The sequence below is a fragment of the Nothoprocta perdicaria genome, unplaced genomic scaffold (assembly GCF_003342845.1).
Source record: "Nothoprocta perdicaria isolate Ctin4 unplaced genomic scaffold, notPer1 scaffold_7, whole genome shotgun sequence".
NCBI classification, from domain to species: Eukaryota; Metazoa; Chordata; class Aves; order Tinamiformes; family Tinamidae; genus Nothoprocta; species Nothoprocta perdicaria.
The window spans coordinates 7,458,453-7,468,483 of NW_020455976.1; the positions used below are offsets into that span (position 1 = coordinate 7,458,453).

General features: G+C 43.0%; 1 protein-coding gene across 1 annotated transcript; it reads right to left on the minus strand.

Moving 5' to 3' along the window:
- Positions 1–1,094: 1,094 nt before the first annotated feature.
- On the minus strand, positions 1,095–8,101 carry CUNH10orf82 (chromosome unknown C10orf82 homolog). The gene is made up of 6 exons (XM_026050697.1): positions 7,959–8,101; positions 5,951–6,010; positions 4,888–5,109; positions 3,041–3,227; positions 2,037–2,137; positions 1,095–1,240 (listed from the first exon to the last, which is right to left on the minus strand). The coding sequence occupies exons 2-6, from the start codon at positions 6,006–6,008 to the stop codon at positions 1,095–1,097; spliced, it is 714 nt and encodes a 237-aa protein (XP_025906482.1). The 5' UTR covers positions 6,009–6,010; positions 7,959–8,101.
- Between the last annotated feature and the right edge of the window lie 1,930 nt (positions 8,102–10,031).

A 10,031-nucleotide genomic window follows, 5' to 3' on the forward strand; every position in this document is an offset into this window, starting at 1 on the left:
TTTGCGTTGGTATCCAAAACAGGTTCAGTCGCTCCATCACTCCTGACCAGGCCTGGGGCAAAGGACCTTTGCAGACYGTGCATTTCTGAACGGTAGCTCTTTTAGGGGTTCTCATACCAAACCCCTAATCTCCTATGTGTAGGATTTAGGGACAAGTCCTTTCATCTTTGTGGGGGAATAGAATAAAAGAGATAGAATAAATCTTAAGTTTCCGGCTTTATACTACACATACTTGTCAAGTGAGCTGCTCTGTTGCTTGGAATAGTCCTGCTTCTACCATAAATTACGCAGAGCTGACAGTATTGTTATATAGGATTTTCTAAATCTTGGTGTCATCTCACCAGCTTATGAGGCTAGTGAAATGTCAAGATGTAAATCAAACAGAATCTATCAAGTATGTGATTCTCCCGCAGTCATCAATCAGCGTAAAACAGTAATTAAGTGATTGAGTCCCTGGGTGTTTCTTCCCACACCAGTTCAGATACCRGTTTCCAAAGTGCAGCATGTGCCATAAAAGTCCCAAAGGAAGAGATGGAGATTTTAGGACTGGGACTATCTGAGAGAAACCTAACGGCCGAAGTGCTGACCTCTAGTCAAAAGCAGGGATGGCTACCAGGTGGACTGGGTTTTATTCTTAGAGTGGAGCTTGGCTTCCTGCAGTTATGGAAACTCTATTTTATTGCATTTTCAGTCTGCAGTCAAAAGCGTTATAGCTCAGGGCCTCCTACCTGAATTCTTGSAACAAWCTTTCTGGAAATTTCAATTATCCATTCCAGCATTCTTCCTGTAGCTCCAAAGCTCAAAACACTTTGAATTAGTAGCACAACTATCTGGACTTCAGCRCTRTATTCAAGGGGAATGAATTTATCAAGGCAAATGACTAAAAGCTACAGGAGTACAAAACTGTATATGACTCATAACCGTAATTTGTGGTTACCTCATAAGCACAATATATATAAAAAAAATCCAAATATATGAGTGTAATATTAATTGTTGCAACAAGGCCGCGAGGTTTAAACACACACCCTTTACACTGCACAGAAGACCTTTAATCAATGTTTGCAAAAGGCAAAACCACAACGTGCCTCAGTTATTCACCTCACATTCGCTGCTTGCTGAAGCTTCAGCAGGGCCCTCCGCTTCTTAGTGAGATAAGCACCATAGGAGTCTTCTGTGTGTGAACACACAGAGCTGCTTCGGCAGAGATTGCCAAATGTCTTGCCAGCAATTAGATGTTTATCTGCAAGAAACCAGAACCCACTGTGTCATCCACCAAAATGGCCAGAATTGATTTTTTTTTTTTTTTAAATGGCCATAGGTCTACCAAATGTAATTGAAAGTCTTGGATTTAATTTAGAGAATAAGAATATGGGCAAACATATGCCTTCCTTCATTCAAAGGAATGAACTTCCATGAAGTTCCTGTGTCCTCTTGGTGTATGACATGATTTAAAAGCATTGAGGTGCAGTCACAGAGATTTAGAGCTCATATTATCTAAGACTTGACAAAGGTGAGGACAGTTAAATGCAAATCAACTGCCTGCAAATGTAGCATCACTGACAGAGCTTAAACTGAAGACAGTAAAAATTCTGGATGGATCTGCACAGGTTTAAAGAGAAAGCTAGAGAATTTGGCATGGATTTCTCCCCTCTATGAGAGGCTATGAGAGCCAGCACCATTTTCTTCTCCATTTTCCCACACCAGCCAGGTTTTATTAATCTTCCCTGTGTGCTGAAAAGCCAGTCTCTGCTTCATTCCTGAAAGCAGGACTGCAACAGGGTGACAATGACAAGTAGCAGTATCAAGCTCTAAATTTCTAATTTCTAATTAGAAATCACGCTCTATTTTCTAAAATTAATTTTTATTATCTAGATGATCAAGGATTTATCTGATCTTGTTCAGTTCATTTAAAATATCTCCTTTTACAGACTYACCGAGGTTATGCACAGCACTGAACAGCATCCCTAACAGCAAAGGAAAAAACCTAAAGACACAGCTAATACTGACTCCAGAGGAATGAAATGATCAATGCTTACGTGGGATGTGACCAGTGTATTTTGGCATCATGCCCTCAGGCCTGTAGAATCTTTGATAGGCGTGCGGTACTTTACGAGCTTCAATGTCATGTGTCTCACCTCTAAGACAAAACAGAACAACTACAAAATTAATTTCTATGTGCTTTGGAATGCCCTCATTTACAGTACCTGATTCTTCAGATGTTTCACCTGTTACCAGACTTAAATGCTGACCCTACTGCACTGAGCTGACAACGACATCTGTCCTCCTGCCTGCCTATTTGCTAAGGACTTCTGCAGGGACAAGGCACCTGTGTGTTCCCCAAACCCTGCAGTGATTGCTGCTATCCTGAGCCTTCTCTTTATGCATGGAACATAGAGAGAAATTTAACTGAAGGGAAGGGCGACACTGTAATTTTGCTTGTAAGGTGGCACAGGTAAATACTAGACACCTGCAGATSTCACGCAGGACAGCGTGGTGTGAGCTGGAGCAAGCTTTGCTATCAGGTAACTTCTTTGAACTTCACTGCTTTTGAGGATGCCACATGTACCATACGTGGTGTGTTGTTTGTGAGGGCGACATCAGCTCAGCACCAAGGTTGTTCTCTGTACTACAAAGGATAGGGATAAGCTCTATCCAGCATCCTCGGGTATGGCTCATGGCCAAAGGAAGTTTCTAGTGGAGCTACCCATCTGATTCCTCAGAGCCAAGGAAGTTCTCCATGTGGTATCAAGAGAGTCACACCTCTAAGTCCTTGGACTGCTGGGGCTTAGCAATCCAAACTGCCTGGAGTTCATGGCTGTCTCCCCATGCCTTCGTGCTGTAAAACCTCCTTGATCTCCTTCAGATCCTATCGCGACACACGGTGCTCTCCCGTGTGTGGCCCTGGCTCTGTGACTCCCCAGCTGATTTCTTCTGCCCCTCATGTTCAGTCCACTACCATTCTCCTTTCACTTGCTGGTTCTGCTGCAGGGTACAATATTCACCCAGCATCTTTCCTTCCTCTCTGTCTATGAGCACTTACCTCTGGGCACTGATAGGAGAATCATAAGGAACTTGATTTATTAAGTTCTTAAAATCCTGAAAACAATTTTTTGCCATCACACGGTAACGAACACCATGTCCCAGCTCAGTGACTCTTGCCCTAGGCACAAAGCCAGTCCAACCTGGGAGAGGGGGATCCAGTAAATTTCTCTCAGTTATCACAGTACCTGAAAAAATAGGGGGAAAAAAATAAATACTATGTCAAAATGACAACCAGCCCCTACAAAATTACATGTTGAATATTGAACAAAGAGAATTTCATAGTTTACATAAAGTATTTGTAGTTAATTGACATACTCCTCAAATACTTCTCACTATGTATTTCTGTGGCTACAAAGGACTCAAGAGCTTGGCTAAAAGCCAGAATGGGCTCAACTTAAATCCTGAAGTAAGGATGARCCTTTCTGTTGAATTTAATGAGCTCTGAAACAGTCCCTACATAGTGAAATTCGCCCGCACTGAAGTGTGTCAGTGTCATCTCCTCTGCTCTGTGGAAATTCTCAAAGAGGGAGTTGCCCTCTGCCTGTGAAACAGCTTCAATGGGCCACCAGTGATTCCCTGTAGCAGGATCCCACTTTTGTTTGCTGTTAAAATAGTGRTTCTGTTTGAACGCTAGAGGTAGCTGCTGCAAAGTGAAACATGCAGCAATACAGCAAGAAAGGGGCTAGTGAAGTGAYAGAATTAAGAGCTAAGATATAATATATAATATATATAACATATATAATATATATAATGCATATACAATATGATTGTGATATGTGATATATAATATATAATAATATGTAATGTCAAGGGTAAGAAGACAGAACTGTCATGAACATCAGAGCATCGATTTAGTCACTTCCCCACAAGCTACTCGGCATTCCTGACATTGGTTGGGATGCGTTTTCAGGATGGCAAAAGATGTTTTTTTTGCTGCAAGGAATTGCTCTTTGCACACAGCCAGATCTGTGTCCTAAAGCACAGGCTTTAATGCAAGTGCCTTCCTTGTTTGAACATCCACTTTCAGATCTCTACTTCGAAGGAACAGCAAGCACAAAATTTTACCAGACTTTTCCTCTCCAATACCTTGTGTCACTCCACAGGGTGCCCATCTACCAGGGCAGAGGAAAGGAAGAGTGAGAATAAATAAAACATAGAGTTTATTCCTAAACCAGTGATTTTGGACTTCAATATCCCAATGATACGTTCAAATAAGAGACATGACTGTGCAATCTGGAGCTATTGGCTGTTTATCTGCGCTGTAGCTGTTCAACATCTCTTGAAAATCAGGCAGCTCTTGAACTCAGCCAGGGGACCCCAAATCCATTCCACTGGATGTTTGGATGATATTTACGCTGCTAACGTAAGGGCGGAGAGGATCTCTTTGGGGAAGCTGGACACTCCTCTTGGAAGATTTCTTTATAAGTTGTTCAATTCAGTCATTATTAGCATCAGAATGGGAACACTGTCTGCAAATCTCAGTATGAAGCACTGCTCCATTTGGGAGCCTCTTTCAGCAAGGACTTSTGTAATGCCTGTAAAACTGATGTAGGATTCATACAAAATGCTTCCTGTCAAGATGAGACTGCAACTTCAAATATAAACATGCTCCTGTGAGAAAATCTGACAATTTAGAACCAAAACGTCTAGTGAAAGGGCCAGATTCAGGCAGTGAATGCACCTACGTGCAACTCTGCTGGAAATCAGAGCAACGCGCGGGAACACTGAAAGCAAAATTTGGTTCTTAATGTGTCCCTGAAGACTGTAATTATATTTCCCATTGTACTAGTAACATTAATTGAATGTTTAGCTGAAATCAAGTTCATTACAAGTTAAATACAGTACCTAGCCTATTAGGGTGGTGTTTATAATTATAGTCATAAAGTACTTGTAAAACATCTTCATTGCAGCAAATAGGTGGAAGTTGGGGTGTCGTGGCTGCTCTGCGTCGCAGCTCGTTCCTCGCCTCTCTGTGCCTCTGCGTCGCGTTGCGGAACAGGGTCACGTACACCACRGCATCGCCTCCGTAGCTCGTGCCAATGCTGCAGAACTTCAAGGGGATGTGGCCTGCAACAGTGAGCAAGCAATGGTCATTGCTGAGCAGGAGCAATGAGCTGCAGGATCTTACAAAACATTTCTACATCTACCAAGTACAAAGAGCTTGTAGATCATGTAGATCCTTGTAGACACCTGGTCACATTAAGTTACTTGGCCTGACCTCAGTTCCAGCCTCCAATGAGGCCTAAAGAGTACAGTCCTTTCTGCCAATGTTCATGGCTTTTCTTGGCAKTGGGGGAGGATTAATTTGAATAGATACTTTTTAATAATAGAACTGAATTTACTTTGTGTTTACTAAAAGTGCAATTTTTAAGCTTCATCGTCAATGGGTTAGCAACCATGATTCCATTAAAACAAACTGCACTATCAGAAAAGTATTTCAGGAAATCTCTCCAAGGGAACTGTCACCTTGTAAAAATCTATTTTCACTACAAGTGTGTCACTAAGTATGATGTTACAGCTCAGCCTGCAGAGCAGAACTCTGCTATATGCTAAAGAAATGTGCTTAAAACTCCCGTTGCTGCTTAGCTCTAGCCTGCCTCCTCCAACAAAAACCAGTTTGACTCTAGATTGACATACAGAGCTTACTAAGTTACAATTCTGATCCAACCTCTGTATGTGGCAAAAACTCATAGTGAAGTACTATAAAAAGTACTGATGTGCTTTGGTCTGTGAGATAAAAAGGAGAAGCCTTGATGGACTGTTGTATAGAGTAGAAATGTGGCCCATTGACCAGCTGAGCTGAGCTGGTTCTCCTCAGCTGAGTTGATGTTCTCCTCAGCAGAGCAATTCACTGCTGACTGGTTCTGCTCTATTTATGGGAGAGAGGAAGTCTGCACGTACAGCTCACCTGTGTATCCAGGTATTGGGAGATTTCTGGCATCAAAGTTTTTTCGGACAGAGATCATAACTGAAAGAAAGTGGATAATTATATCAATACCCATATCCCATTATATTATACCTTTTTTTCTTATATTAAGAAAAAAAAAACCCTTCAGTTAGCAGGCCAAATACAGCTTCTTTCCTGTTAAAAACACAGCAGCTCCTTCAGAACAAACTGAATCCTAAAAAATTGTGCTAGTGTGGCAATGCACAGAATTTATCCAATCAATAAATTTGATACTATTTTATTATTGCAGTTGATCTTTTTCATATCTGTAATTAAATAATGGATTCCCACTTTTCTCCCATTGTTTGGTATTAAGAAAACTGAAGGGAAACATCAAGTCACGTACGGGACTCACAGTGCGTACTGTCACAAAGTCTGTGTGCTCGGCATGGAGGCAGAGGGAGGACGGGTCACTTTTACCCATCAAAATCACCCTGTAGTTGTAGTTTTTACTGAGTAACATTCATGATTTAGACAGTTGAAGGGTAGTGATGCTGTGAAATTACCAGCACAGCACTACCCATGAGGTCACCCCACAAAGCTCATACGGAGGTGGGACCCACCCCGCCTCATGGCCGCAGGTTTGACCCTGACACAGGACCTTTCTGAGGCACAGCCGGTGTCGCCACTGGAGTCCCACCAGCCCACCCTGCCCCACACGCCCGCCCAGCGCCCCCACCTGCCCTCAGCAGCCCCTACTCAACAGAGCGACTGCCCTGTGGGGCCCCTCTCGACCTGGTGGCCGTTGGGAGCAACTCTGGTGGCCTTGGGAGCTCTGGTGGCAAAGGGGAGTTTCTGCGGTGGCCGTTGGAAGCTCAGGTGGCTGTTGGGAGCTCCCCTGGTGACCGTTTGGAGCTCTGGTGGCCACCGGGAGCCCCTGTGGCTGAGGGCAACCAGTGTCCTTCCAGAGRTAGCCCCGGGGCTGGCGCCATCCCCGATGTGGAAAGACCTTCTCGGAAAGGGCACTGGCATCACTGCCTTTCTGGTCTCCTGCACACAAATAACTGGGAGCACTGGGAGAAAAATGTGTCTGTGTTGGTGGAAACCTGGAAGCTTTGGAGCGGAACTCATGCACTGGCAGTCTTAAAGACATCGACATTTTTTTTAAAGATATTTACCCTTTTCTTCCACAGGCAACACCTTGAACGAATTATTTTAAATTTGTCCTTTGATAAATTTTGAAGATCATAGAATCCTTAAGGTTGGAAGGGACCTTTAGAGATCATCTAGTGCAACCCCCCTGCGCACGCAGGGTCACCTAGAGCATGTGGCCCAGGGCTGCATCCAAGCGAGTTTTGAAGATCTCCAGAAAAGGAGACTCCACAAGCTCTCTTGGCAGCCTGTTCCAGGRCTCTGGCACCCTCACTGTCGAGAATTTTTTCTTAAGTTCCTGTGGAACTTTTGGTGCTTCAGTTTGTGGCCGTTTCCTCTAGTTCTGTCAGTGACCCCAACTGAAAAGAGGGCAGCCCCATCCTCCTCCCTCCCTTGCGGTATTTATAGACACTGATCAGGTCCCCCCTCAGCCTTCTCACAGAAGCCTGTGCTTCTCCCAAGGGGCCTGTCCTTTCTTCCACATTCTATATACTGCCTTCTTCCGCTTGAGTTTTGCCAGGAGCTCCCTGCTCATCCATGCAGGCCTCCTGCCCCACCTGCCTGACTCATTATTCATAGGGATGTGCTGTTGCTGAGCATGGAGGAAGTGTTGCTTGAAAACTAACCAGCTCTCTTGCCTTCTGCGCCTTCCTTCTAGGGCCTTAGCACATGGGATTCTTCCAAGGAGGTCCTTGAAGAAGCCGGTTGGCCTTCCTGAAGTGYGTGGTTACAAGGCCACTTACAGCTCTCCTTCCTCCTTGTTGGCTCCTCAATTCCACCAAGTCATCACCACTGCAGCCAAGGCAACCCCCTACCTTCACATATCTCTATGAGTCCCTCTCTATTTGCTAGTACCAGGTCCAGTAGCTCACCTCACCTCGTTGGCTCCTTCACAACCTGTGTCAAAGCTCTCAATCCACTGCAGAAACCTCCAGTACTGTTTGTGCCTCGCAGTGATGTTATAGGTGTCAGGGTAGTTGAAATGTCCAATGAAAACCAGGACCTGTGACTGTGAGGCAACTTCCAGCTGTCTGCAGRAGGCCTCATTAACTTCCTCATCGTGGTCAGGTGGCCTCTAGCAGACACCCACCACATTGGCCTGCCCTTTAACCCTTACCCACAAGCTCTCAACTTGCGCATCATCCATTCCCAGGTTGGACTCCATGCATTCCAGTTGCTCTYTCACATAGAGTGACACCACCACCTCACCTTCAGAGTCTGTCCACTACAGTCATGTGAGCTATCACACCATATCTCTGTAAATCACAGAATCACAGAATGGTTAATGTTGAAAGGCACCTCTAGAGATCATCTAGTCCAAACCCCTGCTCCCGCAGGGACACCTAGAGACATTCCAATGTGATCATTATGCTGGGACGGCACTTTGATCTCCTGTTCATCCTGTTTATTCTCTGTGCTTCGTGCATTGGTATATAGACATTTAAGGGAAGTAATTGAGCCTGAACATTTCCTGGAAGGGGTGGGAGAGGATCCTCTATAACCATCCTATACTCACTTCACCAATACCATACTCCCACGGGGAACCTTCTGACTTTGGCTGCATGACATTGATTGCCAAATCAATGGGCAAAATATATCCAAAATATATATAAATATTGAAATAAATACACATYCATAAATATTGTCAGCTGAGACTAGGTAAAAAGGCTCCAAAATGAAATGTCCCAAGAGTTTCAGGAAGGAGAATTAATTCATCAATGCCTACTTAAGCTTAATGCAAATATATCTTGAAAGGTAGAACATGATTATCCTGCTCATTTAGGGAGCAATGAATGATACAGTCAGCATTGCAGTAGGACAACCCAATCTGAACTATGTKCGYAATATTGAACAACAGGACAGTGTTAATTGAAATGAAATGTGAAAAGTGAAATCTTGATTTTTTTTTGTTTATCCTCAGGTGATTTGTAGCATACGAGTGCAATACATTACCCTTGGCAACCTAAAATGTAATGAAAACATGTAGGTCAGCTACATATAAAATTCAGATTGCAGTGCTGCCCACCAACAAAATAATAGTAATTTCTTGCAGGACTTATAAAACTTAAACTACAGCAGAAGGCATTGTTGACCAAATTACTCATTCCATAAACCACAATTATAGCCCCCTTGTTTTCTAATCSAGCTAACAAAAGGTACATTTTAAGATCTGCCCTTACTCTTCCTTTGATCAATGAAGCGAGCTTTTCACAAGCTGCAAAATGATACAAAAACATTCCTGCGTTTAAAGATTCAATCAAAGACTTGCCATGAATGGTGGGATATTAAAGTTTAAAAAAATAATCAATTTAGCTTGTATTTTTGCACATGATGTGTCACCAATCGCCTTCCCAATAGATAAGAATGATTATATAGTAAAGAGCATAATTTGTATATCTCAAACGCTATGCTTTTGTCACTGACATCGTTAAGGAATTTGACACGTTTGCGGGAGAACAATATATGTCAACTGAAATATATACCAATTAGCTATAAATGGGACACCGAAATGAATGATGCATGTGCATGCTGTACTTACAAGTAATAACATGTGGTTTAAAGTCGCTTGCGTTTTCAAACAAGAATTCTTTTCATGTTGTCATTTAAAAAATCTAATATTTCAAAAGGTCAGGCATAAATAGCACCATTAGCATTAAAAGCTAGCTAAAGAGAAAGTAATTTGTTGTTCATTTAACATTGCATTTTATGTAATAGCTTTGTAAAGTGTTCGGCACGGGGGGTGCGAGAGATTTGACTGGGCTGAAACAAGATGACGGCAGCTCCAGTTCATTATTAAAAGCAGATTTTTTATTATACCATTGTCAACTTTAACGTCTTGATTCTCTTCGGTGTTTGTTAAAATTACACGGGCTGCCGAAATGGCTATGGCAAAAGATAATGCTGAGAATATCGTGAGTGTCAAAACAATTGCGTAGGCAAGGATCTGCTT